The 18368-nt window shown below is 45.8% G+C and overlaps 1 protein-coding gene across 1 annotated transcript; it reads left to right on the top strand.

The window, feature by feature from the left end:
* Positions 1-8329: 8329 nt before the first annotated feature.
* Positions 8330-13389, top strand: LOC116989271 (gap junction beta-2 protein-like). Its single transcript, XM_033046472.1, has 2 exons — positions 8330-8477; positions 12591-13389. Exon 2 carries the CDS (start codon positions 12613-12615, stop codon positions 13243-13245), a length of 633 nt encoding a protein of 210 aa, XP_032902363.1. The 5' UTR covers positions 8330-8477; positions 12591-12612; the 3' UTR covers positions 13246-13389.
* Positions 13390-18368: the final 4979 nt, after the last annotated feature.

The raw sequence follows: 18368 nt of genomic DNA, 5'->3' as shown, positions 1-18368 counted from the left end.
GGAAAATAAGTGTTCGGCACGGACTTGAAGGGCCGAGATGGCCTGTTTTCCGTGCTGTAATTGTTATTATGGTTATATGGTTATATTTGTTGCTGGCCCATATTGGTCCTTGTCTCTTCTTGCCTCCAGTCTTCACCTCCCACCCCCTATTTTCAGTCTAAAGAAGGGTCCTGACCCGAAACATCACCCATCCTTTTTTCTCCAGAAATGCTGCTTGACCCACTGAATTACTCCAGCACTTTGTGTCTATCTTTAGCATTTCTTTAACGCCGGCCCTAGTATCCAAACAAATTTGAGGACTTGGCAGATAGAAAAAGAAAAATGAAGTACATTAGTTGGGAAATATTCAGCATTGCAGCAGAATCATTGAGTCAAATCATTATTTAAGCAGAAGGTTTGAAAATGGGTTTGGATGTGCTGTGTTCGTTGGTGTGTGCACCAAACTACTCGGCTTTGGTGAGTCTGCAAGATGAACGAAAATGAACACAGCATCACCAAGTGGTCACGGCAAGAACTGAACAGAATTCGCTCTGCAGTTTGTACACAAGAAATCTAAGCACTAACTCTCACAGTCGGTGATGGATTCCAACCTGCTTCAAACACCTTATCAAAGGGGCTAGTCATACACACTGCATTGAAGTGGGGAAATTGATAGAGACAGGGAGATAGAGGGAGCTAAGGCCTTGGGGATAGGTGCAAGGTGCTGGAGTAACTCAGAGGGTCAAGCAGCATCTCTGGAGAAAAAGGAAAGGTGACGTTTCGGGTAGGGACCCTTCTTCAGACGACCCGAAACATCACCTATCCATGTTCTCCAGTGATGATGCCTGATCCCGCACAATTTGGAAAATATGTTTTTGATTCAGGTCCCATAAGTCAATGGGGAAGGGGGTCATCTTCACCGCGTTGATAAGGGGAGTATGGAAATCAACTCAACAAATTAATTGGGTGTCAAATTATTCTGCAAATCCTAAACACTCCTACGAGCATCAAAATGGACTCCTGTTTTGAGGATGAATTTGATCAGCCTACCATGCTTCTTCTTATCGAGTCCACACACAAGACTAGAAGTTGTTCAGTCAGAGCTGAACACACCTCTCGGCATCTGCACGATGATGTCTGTCTTGTCGCTTCTTGTGCTTCTTGTGCGTGGTGGTGGAAAGATTGGTGGAAACAGGGCCGCAACGTGAACGCTCTCTCCTTGACCCTAGCCTACCATCAATGGCAAAGGATACATCCATCTCTCCACCCCGCATCTCCGTTCCCCTTTCACCATAAAAGACTGCACTGAATACTTCTCACGCTCAACACTCCCAAAACTGAAAAGATGTGCCTTTGATGAGGAACATTTGCAAGCATTAAATATTACTTTATCACCCATCCATGGCCGTCCAAAGGGGGGGTGCGTTGGGTGCGACCGCACCCCCCTTTTTTTCCCCCTAAGATAAAAGTCACCCCAAAAAAAAAAATTCTGAAAAAAAAAAATCGACGTTTCCACTTTGGAAACGGCCAGTTCTCTGTTCTCCCATCCCCGGGCGGGAGTGGCTGGATCTGAACCCAACGGCTGTAACCCCAACACCAGACGCCGCTGCGGCGGAGCCCGCTCCCATCGCCTCCCCCCCGCCGCCGGGGCCCAAGCCATCTTCCCCCCACAACATCCCCGCTGACCCCCGCTGGGCCCACGCCACCCCCGCTGGGCCCACGCCACCCCCGCTGGGCCCCGCCGCCCCTGCTGACCCCTGCTGGGTCCAAAGCCACCCTTGCTGACCCCCTACTGGGCCCACGCCACCCCCGCTGGGTCCACGCCACCCCTGCTGACCCCTGCTGGGTCCACGCCACCCTCGCTGACCCCTACTGGGCCCACGCCACCCCCTGCTGGGCCCACGCCACCCCCTGCTCACCCCCGCTGGGCACACGCCACCCCCACTGGCACCCGCTGGGCCCCCGCCACCCCTGCTGGGCCCGCGCCACCTTCATCTTCGCCCCCCCCTACAAGAAAGAGGGGGGGATGTGAGAGGGGGGAGGGGGAGAGAGAGAGGGGAAGGGAGAGGAGAGAGAGATGGGGGAGGGGAGAGGGAAAGGGGGATTATCTTTAGTGAGATTGCAAAATTAAGGCAGGTTTTAGAGCTATTATATTTTCTCCTCCATATGAATAATATTAAACAATATCAAATAATATCAAACAATTGGAGCTGCTTTCTTTTCCTTGATAACAATACTGAAAAATATGAATTCCATAGTTTGTGACATAAATACACATTTTAATGGGATCATTATATACAGATGTAACATTTCCATTTTAAGATCGGGGGGGGGGGGGGGGGGGGGGTTGGGGGCATATATGCGTCAAGCCACTAGCCTAATCATTAAAGAGTCAAAAGATAGCCTAATCGATAAAGAGCTGAGAAGAGGAATCAGAGCTGCCAAGGAAAGGTACTCTGAGAAGTTGAGGAGCAAGTTCTCAGCTAATGACTCTTCTTCAGTTTGGAAGGGCATGCAAGAAATCACCAGCTATAAGAGGAAAGCCCCCCGCTCTTTGGACAATCGTCAGCTGACGAACGACCTGAATGAGTATTACTGCAGGTTTGAAAATCAGAAACGTAACACTGGTACCCCTTCCCCAACAAACACAGCCAGACCCCAGTCTGCAAAGAATGGACCCTGCACCCTCTCCTTCCCATTCACCACTTCACACATACTTAAGGCAAGACTCCAGTATGAAAAGAGTGGACCCTTTCCCACCCCAACCAACACTTCACACCCACTAACAGCCTGACCTCAGTCTGCAAAGACTGGGCCCTTCTACACCCACCCCACTCCAATCACCACTTCACACCCAATGACTGCACCTCCACAAACACCTCTGTCAAGCTTCTCAAGTTTGCGGATGACACAACCCTGATTGGACTGATCCAGGATGGGGATCTCTGTACTTTTTTCAGTTTGACATCTTTCCTATAACATGGTGTCCAGAAATGAACACAATATTCTAAATGCGGTCTCACCAACGTCTTATACAACTGCAACATGACCTCCCAACTTCTATACTCAATACTCTGACTGCTGAGGGCCAAAGTGTCAAAATACTTTTTGACCACCTAATATACCTGCGACACGACCTTCAAAGAACCATGCAACCATCAACCATTCCTCTGCCCATCTGGCTAATTGATCCAGATCCTGCTGCAATCTTTCACAACCATCTTCACTATCTGCAAATCCACTCACTTCTGTATCATCAGCAAACTTGCTAATCTTGCCCTGTTCTGTGATGTTTCACAGAGTGCTGGAGTAACTCAGCGGGCCAGGCTGAGTATAGAAGTTGCTTAAGAAGTTGGTGAGGCCGCATTCAGAGTATTGTGTTCAGTTCTGGGCACCATGTTATAGGAAAGATGTCATCAAACTGGAAAGGGTACAGTGAAGATTTATGAGGATGTTGCCAGGACTAGAGGGCCAGAGCTATAGGGAGAGGTTGAGTAGGCTGGGACTCTATTTCATGGAGCACAGGAGGATGGGGGATGATCTAATAGAGGTGTATAAAATCATGATTTGAATAGGTATGGTTGAGTCTTTTGCCCAGTGTAAGTGAATCGAGGAGCAGAGGACATAAGTTTAAGGTGAAGGGCAAAAGATTTAATAGGAATCTGTGGGGTATGTTTTTCACACAACGGGTGGTAGGTGTATGGAACAAGCTGCCAAAGGAGGTAGTTGAGGCAGTGACTATCGCAACATTTAAGAAACAGTTAGACAGGTACATGGATAGGACAGGTTCGGAGGGACATGGATCAAACGTGGGCAGGTGGGACTAGTGCAGATGGGACATGCTGGGCCGAAGGGCCTGTTTCCACACTGTATCACTCTATGACTATCTTTCCCTCTCAAACCCATTATCTTGCCTTTTCCCCATTACCAAACTTCTGAATTCTCTGGGGTGGAACCCTCTCCAAGACAGACGTGAAGCTCACCGTTTGACCTGTTTTTACAAAATGTTAAATGGTCAGCTCGACATAGACTACAAGACCTACACCAAACTCAAACCAATTAGGAGCAGACGAGGGCATTCGATCCAATTTGTGATCCCAGCTACAAAGACAGATGTGTACAGCAATTCGTTCTTCCCCCGCACAATTAAAGCATGGAATAATCTCCACCCAACTATAGTTACCCAACCAGATGCAACTAAATTTAAAGTAGCTCTTTCTTCCCAATAACCCTTTCTGGCTTAAGCCCTCCCTTCACCACCTCCAGTTTAAATTCCATTTAGAATATTTTGGAGGACCAAGAAACCAAGAACCAAGAACCTCTGACACCCGTATCAATCAAGAATCTATCAATCTCCTCCTGAAAAAATGTCCATTGACTTGACCTCCACAGCTGTCTGTGGCAATGAATTCCACAGTTCACCACCCTCTGACTTAAGAAATTCCTGCTCATCTCCTTCCTAACGGAATGTCTTTTAATTCTGAGGCTGTGGCCACTGGTCCTAGACTCTCCCACTAGTGGAAACATCCTCTCCAAATCCACTCCATCCAGGTTTTTACCAGGCTGGGACAGACGGCAACAGCTTCACACCTTGTCCCAAAGCTTGTGTCCTGTCCTGCATCACCCAAGGCAGCAGAGACGTTATAGGAGAGGGCAAGCACCGTAACAAAGCAGCTCACGTTGGTTTGGATAACATTCAGGAATGTCTATGCATGGCACATCATGAATATTACTGAAGAACGGTCTTGACCCGAACTATAATCTATACCTTTTCTCCAGAGATGCTGCCTGACCCACTGAGTTACTCCAGCACTCTGTGACATGTCACCTATCCATGTTCTCCACAGATGCTGCCTGACTCACTGAGTTACTCCAGCACTCTGTGACATGTCACCTATCCATGTTCTCCACAGATGCTGCCTGACTCACTGAGTTACTCCAGCACTCTGTGACATGTCACCTATCCATGTTCTCCACAGATGCTGCCTGACTCGCTGAGTTATTCCAGCACTCTGTGAAACGTCGCCTATTCATATTCTCCGCAGATGCTGCCTGACCCACTGAGTTACTCCAGCACTTTGTGTCTATTTTCCCTTCACCCATCTGCCCAAGCCCACTCTCCCCCCTCCTTTCCTATGTTCCTTTCCACCCATAAACCTCTCTCTGCCTTTACATTTCACTCCTCTTTCAAATCTGCTCTACTTATCTACATTCATTTTTCTTCTTAACTTTTTAGTCATAGAATGATGCAGTGTGGAAACAGGCCCTTCAGCCCAACTTGCCCACACCGACCGACATGTCCCATCTAAACTAGTCCCACTCACATGCGTTTGGCCCATATCGATCTAAATCTTATCCATGTACATGTCCAAATGTCTCTTAAACTTTAGGATAGTCCCAGCCTTAACTACCTCCTCTGGCAGCTCGTTACATACACCCAGTACAAAGGGTGTGAAAAAGCTACCTCAGATTCCTGTTAATTTCTGAAATATTGGTCATAAATTTGGTGCAAAAATGCTCCAAAACAAGGCTCAGAATGCATCAGAGAGCATCTAAAACCCCTGACATCGAGGAACTTCACGCTTAGCGCTTGTGATGTGCGCTGTGCGCACACTATTTCACATTAAGTTTTTTGTAATCCTGTCATGCCACCCCCCTTTTTGGAAAGCTTCGTACAGACCCGCCATCACTGTACCATTCACAGCCGTGGCCTAAACTGCCTTGGCTCTAGGTTCTGGACATAACCCTCGCTTCAAAAAGTTCCTTAAAACCAACCCCTCACCAAGTTTACTTCATAGAGTCATACAGCAGACCCAACCAAAGCCCTGTGGAGCTGCATTTTTACAATATTCAGCAATTAAGCAGGCCCTTCAGCCCTACTCGTCCATGCCGACCAACTACACTTGTTCCCATTTCCCCACGTATGACCCATGGCCCTCTAAACCTTTCCTACCCATCTCTCATGATATCTCCTAATGTCCGGTTATTGGCTCCGTACTGATGGAGTATGGGGGGAGGAAGATGTAGGGGGTCAGGCAAAACCTGGCAAGTGATAGGTAGATACAGGTGAGGGGATTTGGGGGAGAGGTATTTACTTTATGAGGCGTTGAGAGTGAATCTAATAATATTTAGATTAGCTTCATGGAAAAAACACATGGCCTTTGGGGATATTTTTGATGTTATATTCGCTTGCTGATGTGAGTACAATTTGAAGAAAGGTCTCGATCCGAAACGTCACCCATTCCTTCTCTCCAGCGATGCTGCCTGACCCGCTGAGTTACTCCAGCATTTTGTGTCCGCCTTCGATTTAAACCAGCATCTGCAGTTCTTTCCTATATCTTATCACCAAAATAAAAGTTCTGATATATGAATCATAAACATTGTAATAGGATGACGACTCAACTCATCCTTCTGCTGACGATGCAAGAATCTGATAATGCTGCATCTAAAGCAAAAAACAGAAAGTTCTGGAGGAACTGCGGGTCGGGCAGCATCTGTGGAGGGGAATGGACAGGTGACGTTTCGGGTCAGGTCAATGGTACTTCACTGTCACTTGTAACCAAGTACAATAAAATTCTCTGTTTGCGAAGATATGAGATTCGTCCTATCAGGCAAGTCAGACCAATTCTTAAAGATTTGGTCTCCCTTTATCGACTTATTACAAGCATATGGTGCAACTCAACCTTAGAAATTAACTGTTTCAGAACCGGGTGAGGGGTGGGTAAAGATACGAAGCAGGTATATCCCTTTTAATTATTCTTTTTTTTTCTCTTCTCTATCCCGTTTTTGTTCTCTCGGGTTTTATAGCTTTATGGGCTCTTTCTCTCTATTTTTTCATGAACTATCAATATCACTATTTAAAAAACAAACAAACAAACAAATAAATAAATAGATGGATAAATAAATAGATCTCTGTTTGCCTACAGTTCAGCGACAATCCTACTATATATTAGACACAATCATACTAAGTGTAATAGTGTAAGATAGTGGACCACACTGAGTCAGCGCACAAGAGTCGCCATGTTTTAGGCGCCATCTTGTATCCCTCAAGTCTGAATTTTTTTAAAACGTTAGTCTTAACTTGGCCATAAAGGCCCGTTATCTTGGCGACGGCATTGGGTCAGTGTTGCAAGGGTCGTCCTGGCCCTGGTGATGTGTAGATGTCCTCCACCACTCCGTGCCGCATCCCGTCTCCAGATTGATGACGTGCGGTGGGGTGGAGGGAGGGGGGAGGGGGGTGGAAAGCTGGAAAATGAGGTAACTTACTTTAAGGAAGTCATTAAGGTGAGCACGGTGGCGCACCGGTAGAGTTGCTGCCTCACAGCGCCAGAGGCCGGGTTCGATCCTGACCACGGGATTATCATTTAAAAATAAATTGGATAGTTATATGGACGGGAAAGGAATGGAGGGTTATGGTCTGAGTGCAGTAGATGGGACTAGGGGAGAATACGTGTTTGGCACGGACTAGAAGGGCCGAGATGGCCTGTTTCCGTGCTCTAATTGTTATATGGTTATATGGTTATATGGGTGCTGTCTGTATGGAGTTTGTACGTTCTCCCCCGTGACGGCGTGGGTTTTCTTAGGGTGCTGCGGTTTCCTCCCACATTCCAAAGACGTGGGGGTTTGTAGTTTAATTGGCTTCAGCAAAGTTTGTAAAACTGTCCCTAGTGTGTGTAGGATAGTGCTAGTGAGCGGGGATCGCTGGTTGGCAGGAACCCGATGGGCCAAAGGGCCTGTTTCCGCACTGTATTTCTACACTACTCCACCCACTCTCCCGTCCCCCTCCTCACCGGGACCCTTCTTCAGATTCATGCAGAGTATGATGGAGAAGGATGGAGAATAGAAGAGAGGGTAAAGCAAAAGTCTGGCGAGTGATAGGTGGATACGGGTGAGGGGGGTGGGGTGCGTGATTTACTTCATGAAAAGTTGAGAATGTAAAGTCCTAATCGTTGGAGGGAAAGCACATGACTTCTGCCATATGGTACATCGAGATAACAATTGCCTGTTGTGCAATAAAAGCTATTAATCATTTTGAAACAAGCACTTGTAAAGCTGTCCCACTGACCCACTGTCCCACTGTATTTGCTGCAGGAAGGAACTGCAGATGCCGACCTGAAGAAGGGTCACGACCCGAAAAACGACTCCCATTCCTTCTCTCCAGAGATGCTGCCTGCCCGTCCCGTTGAGTTACTCCAGCATTTTGTGTCTATCCGCTTGTATTTGCTGACAAGGTTTGAGAAGATGATGCATCAAGATAAATCCTGAAACGCCATCATAATGTTTTATAACTTCATTATTTAAACAGTGTTACTTTCCCAGCAGGAGGGATCAAAAGTCCCATTGTTTGGAAACTCCAGGGCCAGCCCTACTCATTTACTGTAAAAGCTTGCTTTCGTTTTGTCATTAATCAGAGCAGGCAGCTGAACAACTTCCAGTCCGAATCCAGTCCAAGAACTCTTCCAGTCCGATCCAGTCCGAATCACTTCAAAGAGGCACAGGTGAGTTGATATATTTCGACCAATATTCTTTATTTCACATACATATATATATACATCCATTTCATATAACTCAATTAATTAATTCAGGTCAATTACTTGGCCTCGTCATCAAGGTTAAGACACACCGATCCTAAACAACTTGCAGCCTCAGCTTTCTCTCTCTCCCACCCACCTGTTGACCATTTCCCACTTCAGATTTTCAATGGCTTGTGTAGCTATTGAGAGAAATCTTGCAGCCTTTCGTTCTCTGTAGGTGACCTGCTGTTGCATCTATCCAGGGCCCTTTTTGTTGCTTTCAGTAACTTTATTCAATGCAATGAAGCAACTATTTTGTTCCCTGTGGGGTCATCTGAACATTGTCCTGGACATTGTATGATTCTGCAGAAGGGTCTCGACCCGAAACATCACCCACTTCCTTCTCTCCGGAGATCTTGCCTGTCCCACTGAGTTACTCCAGCATTTTGTGTCAATCTTCGGTTTAAACCAGCATCTGCATTTCCTTTCTACACCTTGTCCTGCCCTCTCTCTCTTTCTTTCCCTCCCTCTCTCAATCTTTTTTCTCACACACACACACACACACACACACGGAATCAAGAACAGCATTGATGTACAGAGGTGTTAGAAATTTTCCAACAAAGACTATTACAAAAACTGAGGTAGTAACTGAACTAACCTTATTCTGAGAGTGAGAGTCACACAGAGCACAAGTGTCTGTGAGAGTCACCTCTGTGCTAATGCTAAAAAACATCTCTTTTATACATTGATTTAAACCAGAAAGCGTCCAGACAAATGGTAACTGATAAGGAGACTCAGAATTAAAAGGAAATAACATTTAGCTGTGGAACCTTTCCCAGGAGCAAGATTAGCAGTTCTGCAAGCTATGCGATTCCTCCCAATCACTTGACTTGTGCCCTAGGCAGTTTCAGTAAGCGATCTTGTACAGACACAGATAGAATATACAAGGTAATAGATACATACATTTTCCATCAAGAGGTACTGGAGTCCATGAATCCCTGAAAGTGGCAACACTAGGAGATAGATAGGTAAAGTAGGCATATAGTATATTTGCTTTGATATGACATTGAGTATGAGAGCCAAGAAGTCATAATTCATGTATATGGGATGTTGGCTAGCCCGCATTTGGTGCATTGCGTGTAGTTCCGGTTGCCCCATTACAGGGGAGGTTTTGGAGAGGGTGCAGAAGAGATTTACCAGAACGACGCCTGGATAGGGAGGTATTAGCTACAGGGAGAAGTTGAACAGCCTTGGAAATTTTTTTCTCTGGAACGCTGGAGGTTACGGGGTGAACTGATAGAAGTATATAAAATTATGAGAGGCATTGACGTGGAACATGGTCAGAACCTTCTTCCCACGATGGGGAAATCAGATACCGGAGGAGGGCACAGCTTGGAGGTGAGAGGGACAAAGTTTAAAGGAGGTGCGCGGAGCAAGTTTTTTTTTACACATTTGATAGATTGTGCCTGGAACGTGCTGAAGGGCCTGTTCCTGTGCAGCGGTGTTCTATGTTCTATGTTCTGTTGTTCTGGATGCCCTGTACCAATAGAGGTGGGGAGAGAGTCGGCAGGGATCGAGCAACAGCTTCCTCAGACCCAGGGGAGAGGCTGCCCACCAGAGTTATGGAAGCGATGGGTGAGATTTGGTGGGGTGTGGGGGGGGGGGGGGGGTGGAGGTAATATTGCAATTACTGCTCCCCCACACTGCTAGGAGAGAAGCAGCTCAGACCCCTGTGCCAATCTCCAGTCCTTGATTGATTGAAAGGGACAGCATGGAAACAGGCCCTTCGGCCCACGCCGACCAACGATCACCCGCTCACTTTAGTTCCACATTATCCCACTTGCTCATCCACTCCCCACACACGTTAAGGGCAATTTACAGAGGCCGATTAGCCCACAAACCCACACATCGTTGGGCTGCGGGAGGAAGCCAGATCACCCGGAGAAAACCCAAACGGTCACAGGGAGAATGTGCAAACTCCACACAGACAGCACCCGAGGTCAGGCTCGAACCCGAGTCTCTGCCGCTGTGAGGCAGCAGCTATACCATCCTCGCAAGAAGTTCTCAATTAGAAGACAGTTGAACAGCTTGGATTAAAGTATGATTGAATCATTGATTATGGAATTGCTAACAGAAAGCACAGTGATGAAATATATGGGTCATTTTCCACTTGAGGCGCTGTGACAAGTGGGAAGTGTCGTTTAGTTTGGAGATACAGTGTGGAAAGCTGCCCCTCAGCCCACTGAGTCCGCGATGACCAGCGATCACCCGTACACTAGTTCTAACCTACCCACCAGGGACAAATTTACAGAAGCCAATTAACCTACAAAACCTTCACGTCTTTGGAATGTGGGAGTAAACGGGAGAACCCGGAGAAAAAACTCACGGGGAGAATGTAGAAACCCCGCACAGACAGCACCCGCAGTCAGGATCGAACCTGGTTCACTGGCGCTGTGAGGCAGCAACACTGCCGCTGTGAGGCCCTAAGGGATTGGTGCTGGGTCACAGCTGTGCAAATTCTATCTGGTGGCAGCTTGAGATGTCTGCACGGATTTCATGGAGATAGAATCTTGCTACCGGAGGGGGCTGTAATGTGTGGAAAATGTGAAGTCACCCCACCTTGGTGGATAGAGGTAGAACAGCAGAATATTTGGAAGCAAGAATTTAATTGTCCTATCAGGGACACATGACAATAAACTCTCTTGAATCTTGAATTATGGAACATGGGAACAAAGTAGGTCATGGAATGCAGAGACGATGTGAGCAGGGATCGGTGGCGCAGTTGGGAGAGCTGCTGCCTCACAGTCCCAGGTTCGATCCTGACTATGGGTGCTGCCTGTGTGGAGTTTGCACGTTCTCCCTGTGACCGCGTGGGTTTCCTCCAAGTGCTCTGTTTCCCTCCCGCATGGACCATTGTGGGCTCCACCCTTTCCTTGATCATCCGCTTGGGTTTAATTTGTTCTTTTCATACCTTTCATTCATTTGTACTTTGTACCTTTTCATACCTCTAGTTTCCCCTCTGCCCTGACTCTCAGTCTGAAGAAAGGTCTCTACCAGAAACGTCACCTATTTTTTTACTCCGGAGATGCTGCCTGGCCCGTTGAGTTATTCCACCGTTTTGTGTCGATCTTCAGTGTAAACCAGCATCTGCAGTTCCTTCCGACACAATAAGATAATTGAATTCTCCAATTCTAAGTAAGACTCTCGTTCTTTCCCGTGCCTTCCCCATCCAGCTCCATATCCTGGCTGTCCTGGGGAAGTGGCGAATTTTGCTCAGAATTCCAGCATCTGCAATTCCTTGTGTCGCCATGTTTGTAGGTTCATTGGATTTGGAAAATTTGTAAATTGTCCCTAGTGCGAGTAGGATAGTGTTAGTGTGCGGGGATCGCTGCGCCTGTTTCTGTGCTTTATCTCTAAACTAAACTAAACGGGTGCCAACCAAAAACATCGACTGTCTATTACCTCTACAAAAGGTTCCTGGCCTGTTGAGTTGCGCCAACACTGTGTTTGCAGTCGCTTGCCTGCAGGAAAGTACTGATAGAGCAGATTACATGGGAAGGGATGGGACTTTATTTGTCACATGTATCGAGGTACAGTTCAGAACAAGTATCCTTATAGACACAAAATGTTGGAGTAACTCAGTGGGACAGCATCAGAGGCAGCATCTCTGGAGAGAAGGAATGGGTGACGTTTTGGATCGAGACCCGTCTTCAGACTGATGTGATGTGATCGATACCCTTCTTCACACATGTACCCATACATTGGTACTTAGATACAGTGCACGGGTACAACTGCTACACACTTGTACTGTATCTGAGATGTGGAATTCTCTGCCACAGAAGGCAGTGGAGGCCAATTCATTGGATGTTTTCAAGAGAGAGTGTGATATAGCTCTTCGGGCTAACGGAATCAAGGGACATTGGGAGTACTTATCTTGGATGATCAGCCATGATCATATTGAATGGGCCGAATGGTCTACTCCTGCACCTATTTTTTATGCTTCTCTAATATGTATCCAAGTGCTTATGTATAGGGCAACTTGTACTGAACAGTAAACAAAAAACATTGTGCCAGTGGTAATAAGTCTGTTTTTTTTAGATTTATTTTCAGCAAATGCGAGATGGAGTCGGATATTGAGATGATCTTCACACTTTTAAGTGGCTCTCAACCCCCCGCTCCCTTCTACGTCAAATCCAGCCTGGCGTTACTATTCGTCGTTCGACTCATCATAATGATCGTCACTGCAAAAACCACCTGGAACGATGACCTGGGGGACCTGATCTGCAATTCCACTCGCACCGGCTGCCGTTACGAGTGCTACAACAGCTATTCGATTATTTCACCCTTCAACCTGTTCGCTCTGCAACTTATATTCATTATCTCGCTGTTGATTGCTGTGGCTTCCCTCCAGAACCTGAGCCAGACCAGAGATATCTCTCGTTCGCCAGCCAACAGCTATTGTATGCTTGCCCGAATGATAATCGAAGGAGCTTTCCTCGTTCTGTGGCTTGCGATCTACCATGGTTTACTGAGGCAACCAAACTTTAAATGTGACACAAATCCCTGTGAGCAGATAGTTGTCTGCACTATGCTTCAAAATCAACAGAAGAACGCCTTTGTAGTTGTTATGTACATCTGTTCCCTTGCTTGCTTGTTCATATGTGCGACTGAAAAAAACATATTGATGACACAAGTTGTATTTTTTAAAAGTTCATCCAAAATACAGAATATCAGAAACTCACAGTACATTTAGCCCACCAACTCCTCTACTTCATTAGTAGGCTTAGAATGTTTGGCACGTCCTCAACAACTCTCGCCAACTTCTACAGATGCGCCGTAGAAAGCATTGTATCGGAATGCATCACAGCTCCATCCAAGACCGCAAGAAATTTCAGAAGATTGTGGACGCAGCCCAGACTATTACACAAGTTAACCTCCCTTCCATGGACTCCATCCACACAACGCTGCCTCGGCAAGGCCACCAGCATAATCAAGGACCATTCTCATCTCGGTCACTCCCTCTTGTCCCCTCTCCCATCAGGCAAAAGTTTTAAAGTGTGAAAACACATACCTCCAGAATTGGGAACAGTTTCTCCCAACTGTTGCCAGGCAACCGAACCATCCAATAACCAAATAGAGATATCCTAAAACCTCTGTCCCACGGTACGAGTTCATTCCAAGAGTTCTCCCAAGTTTGCCCTGATTTGCACTCGGATATTTACAGTAATGGCCACTCGTCGGTACTCGGGGCTCTCGTGGACATTTTTCCTCATGTTGAAAAATCTTCACGAGTCTTCCCGTGCTTACCTGCCATTAGCGAGTCTTCCCGAGTACCTGCTAAGAGACGTCCCCGAGCTCGGACGTGCCCTCTACGATCAATCTCCGTGCTTACCACGAGTTTGATTTTTTTTTAACTCGGGAGAGCTCTTGGAATGAACTCGTACCGTGGGACAGGGCTATAAGCCAGTGCTTCTAAAACTGGTGAATGGTTCACCCAAGGGTGAATTAAATTATTTTGGGGTGAATGAAACTGGAGAGGTGAATGAAAGGTGAATGACTTAATGTATTCAGATTTTTTTTTTCTATACTTAAAAAGGGCATTACCATTAAAGTGGTTAGTTATCTCTTATTGGCTTTAATGGCAGTGGAGCTGTAAATTTGATGTTTTTTCTCTCTCTACCTATGGTTTTCTAATTTCAAAGTAGCAGGATTTTTGCCCAAATTTACTGTAATATAACCTTTTAGGGAAGACCATGGTTTTCTGAGCTAGTTCTCCAAGAAAAAAACTGCAGTAATCAAAGCCCGAAAGGGTAGGATGGGGCTGAAGCCCAGTGTTTAGACTTTGAAATGTTTTTTTAATCATTCTAATAGTTTGATCTTCCAACCGGTAATTAAACTTTTTTTCCCTCACTCCTAGTTTTCTTTACATATTTTTAAGATGTTCAAAAAGTTAAATAAAATAAACACTTAAGAAATGAGTTAATTTATGCTTTTTGCTCATGTGACATAATAAATTATATATAAAATTATATACAAGGGAGAATAAGGCGAAAATTACCAAAAACATAAGAAAATTTAGTCGAGGGTGAATGAAATTTTGTGATAAAGAATCACGGGTGAATGACACTGAAATAGTTTAAGCAGCTCTCATGAGTAAGGCAAGGCAGCGCCTTTACCACCTCAGGCAATTGAGGAAATTCAGAGTGTCTCCGAGGATCCTCCAGTGCTTCTACTCAGCGGCTGTGGAAAGCATCTTGTCTGGAAATATTACAAATATTACAATCTGGTTTGGGAATTGCTCTGCCCAGGACAAGAAGGCTCTGCAGAGAGTAGTGCGTTCGGCCGAACGCACTATGGGAACTACACTCGTCCCCCTGCAGGAACTATACATCAGGAGGTGCATCTCCAGAGCCAATAAAATCATGGGAGACCCCTTCCACCCGTGCAACGGACTGTTCCAGCTGCTACAGTCAGGCAACCGCCTCCGTTGCTATGCTGTGAGAACGGAGAGGTTGAGAAGGAGTTTCTTCACAGAGGCCATTAGGACTGCAAACTCCTATCTCACCCGGGACTAACTTTACTGAACCACTCTACTGCTTTTTTAAAAAATTGCTGTTTTTTCCCCCTTTTTCCTTCCACCCACAATATTTAATATGTAAAAGAATATGTGATTCTGTTCCATTCTGTTTGTAGTTTGTTTGGTTGTTTTTGTTTGTTTGTCTTTTTGCACAAAGCATTGCCACTTTTCATTTCACTGCACATCTCGTATGTGTATGTGACGAATAAACTTGACTTGACTTGACGAGAAGCAATGTCCTAAGCTGCCGTCTACCTCATTGGAGAACCTCAAACTCTCTTTGATCAGACTTTACTGGACTATCTTACACAACGCTATTCCCTTTATCTTGTATCTGTCGATGGCTCAATTGTAATCATGTCGTTTTTCCCATGGACTGGATAGCACGCCACAAAAATCTTTTCACTGAACCAGGGTACATGTGACAATAAACTCATCATGGTGTAATTACTGTTGTAATAAATGTCATTACTTTGCAGTATTAAATCAAGTCTTCATTTCTTTTCAATAGACTGTCTGAATCACTCATTTAGTTGCGACTCAGCGTAAAAACAGGTTCACACCATCAATCTCCATTCACACTAGTTCCATGCTATCCCATTTTCTCATCCACTCCTTACACACTGGAGATAATTTACGGAGGCCAATTAACCTACAAACCCGCATGTCTTTGGGGCGTGGGAGGAAATCCACGTGATCACAGGGAGAATGTGCAAACTCCACAGGTAATACCCGAGGTCAGGATCAAACCAGGGTTTCTGGCACTGAGGCAGCAGCAGTATCAGTTGCGCCACTGTGTGCACATAGTCTTAAAAAATATCCATTGACTTGGCCACCATAGCCTTCTGATTCAACGAATTCCACAGATTCACCACACTAATGGGCCTGTCCCACTGTACGAGTTTGCCCAAGAGCTCTCCCGAGTTTTTAAAAAATCAAGCTCGTAAGTACGTAGAATGTACGTAGCGGGTACGTCGGAGCTCGGGACGTCTCTTAGCGGCTCGTAACGCTAACGGCAGGTACTCGGGGAAACGCGATAAGCTTGTGAAATGTTTTCAGCACTGTGAAAAATGAGAGAGCCCCGAGTACCTAAGAACGGCTATTACCGTAATTCTCCGGGTTCTAATCAGGGGAACTCGGGAGAACTCTTGAATTACCTCGTACAGTGGGACAGGCCCTTAACTAAAAAAATTCCTCCTTATCTCAGTCATAGTGATACAATGTGGAAAATGGCCCTTCAGCCCAAGTTGCCCACACCAGCCAACATGTACCAGCGACAACAAGTCCCATCTGCCCTCATTTGGTCCATATCCCTCCAAACCTGCCCTATCTATATACCTATCTGTTTCTTAAATGTTGGGATAGTCCCTGCCTCAACTACCTACTCTGGCAGCTTCTTCCATACATCAACCACCTTTTGTGTGAAGCTTTGGCTCTGTTGAACCACATGACACTGCCCAGCTCTGACCAGCTTTTGGTGCTGCCGTTTGTTAGATGCTGGGGGCAGGGGGCGCCATAAAGTGCAACTTATAGAATTTTGGAACGGATTGGAAATGGACAACACAGAGCTTCATTGACAGAAACAAGGTCCTTGCTTTATGTCAAAAGAATTTAAATTCATCAACATGAAATGTGGACTTTCTATCTCCACAGATGCTGCTTAATCTGCCATTTCCAATATGTTCTCTCACAAGTTCATGTGATAGTGGTTAGGCCATTCAGCCCATCAAGCCTACTCCACCATGCGATCATAGCTGATCTATCTCTCCCTCATAACCCCGTTCTCCTGCCTTTTCCCCATAACCCCAGACACCCATACTAATCAAGAATCTATCTCTGCCCTAAAAAGGGCAAAGACCCTTCAGGCCGGGACCCTTCTTCAGAATGAGTAGAAAAGTTAAGACAATTGATATCCCGCCGGCAGTTATAAATGAAAAAGAGAGGGTGGAAGGCCGTCCGGGGGAGTCTAAGAGGATAGATGGAGACAGAAGGGGTCATCATTGGGTGGCAAAGACTCCTTCCCATTCCAGACTGCAGAAGGGTCCCGAATTTGAAAATATGTTTGGAAATAAAGTGAAATTCTCAGTATACTCATCGTTCTTCTGAAATAATTCAGAAAAATGTCGTGTTCAGACTTAAGACTACCCCAAAAAAAAAAAACATGTCAAAACAAAAAATGAGTGCTGGAGTAACTCAGTGGGTCAGGCAGCATCCTGGAAAACATGGATAGGTGATGTTTCAGGTCATAACCCTTCGGTCTCAAGAAGGGTCCCGACCTGAAATGTCACCTGCCCATATTCTGCCTGACCTGCTGAGTTACTCCAACATTGTGTTTTTTTATGCAAGAATCCAGCATCTGCAGTTCCTTGTCTCTACTTATCAAAACAATGTGCCTATAAATGATAAGATACAAAGTGCTGGAGTAATTCGTCGGGTCAGGCAGCATCTCTGAAGACATAGGATAGGTGACGTTTCAGGTTGGGACGCTTCTTCACGAGGTGGAGGAAGTGTTAGAGATGGGAGAAGGGGTCATCACTGGCTGGTGAGGACTACTTTCCATAAAAGGTGGCAAGGCAGTAGCGATGGATGGATTCATGGTGAACATGGAACTCGTTGAGGTGGGGGCAGAGGGCTACATTAGTTCCAACTCGAAACGTCACCATCCTTTATCTCGAGAAGCTGCCTGACACACCGAGTTACTCCAACACTTTGCATCTATCTCTGGAATAAACCAGCATCTACGGTTCTTAGTTTCTGCCAGAGAGTAATGGTGGATGGTTGTTTGTCAGGTTGGAGGCCAGTGACTTGTGGGGTGCCACAGGGATCTGTGTTGGGTCCACTGTTGTTTGTCATGTACATCAAATGATCTGGATGATGGTGTGGTAAATTGGATTAGTAAGTATGCAGATGTTACTAAGATAAGTGGGGTTGTCGATAATGAAGTAGATTTTCAAAGTCTACAGAGAGATTTATGCCAGTTGGAAGAGTGGGCTGAAAGATGGCAGATGGAGTTTAACGCTGATAAGTGTGAGGTGCTACATCTTGGCAGGACAAATCAAAATAGGACGTACATGGTAAATGGTAGAGAATTGAAGAATGCAGGTGAACAGAGGGATCTGGGAATAACTGTGCACAGTTCCCTGAAAGTGGAATCTCATGTAGATAGGGTGGTAAAGAAAGCTTTTGGTGTACTGGCCTTTATAAATCAGAGCATTGAGTATAGAAGTTGAGATGTAATGTTAAAACTGTACAAGGCATTGGTGAGGCCAATTCTGGAGTATGGTGTACAATTTTGGTCG

The sequence above is a fragment of the Amblyraja radiata genome, chromosome 29 (genome assembly GCF_010909765.2).
Source record: "Amblyraja radiata isolate CabotCenter1 chromosome 29, sAmbRad1.1.pri, whole genome shotgun sequence".
NCBI lineage: Eukaryota > Metazoa > Chordata > Chondrichthyes > Rajiformes > Rajidae > Amblyraja > Amblyraja radiata.
The sequence above is the reverse complement of the archived record's forward strand: the minus strand, read 5'-3'. Positions and strand labels throughout refer to the sequence as shown.

Bases quoted from the DNA above. Each gene is read 5' to 3' on its own strand.
- LOC116989271 (XM_033046472.1), top strand. From the start codon at position 12,613: ATGGAGTCGGATATTGAGATGATCTTCACACTTTTAAGTGGCTCTCAA.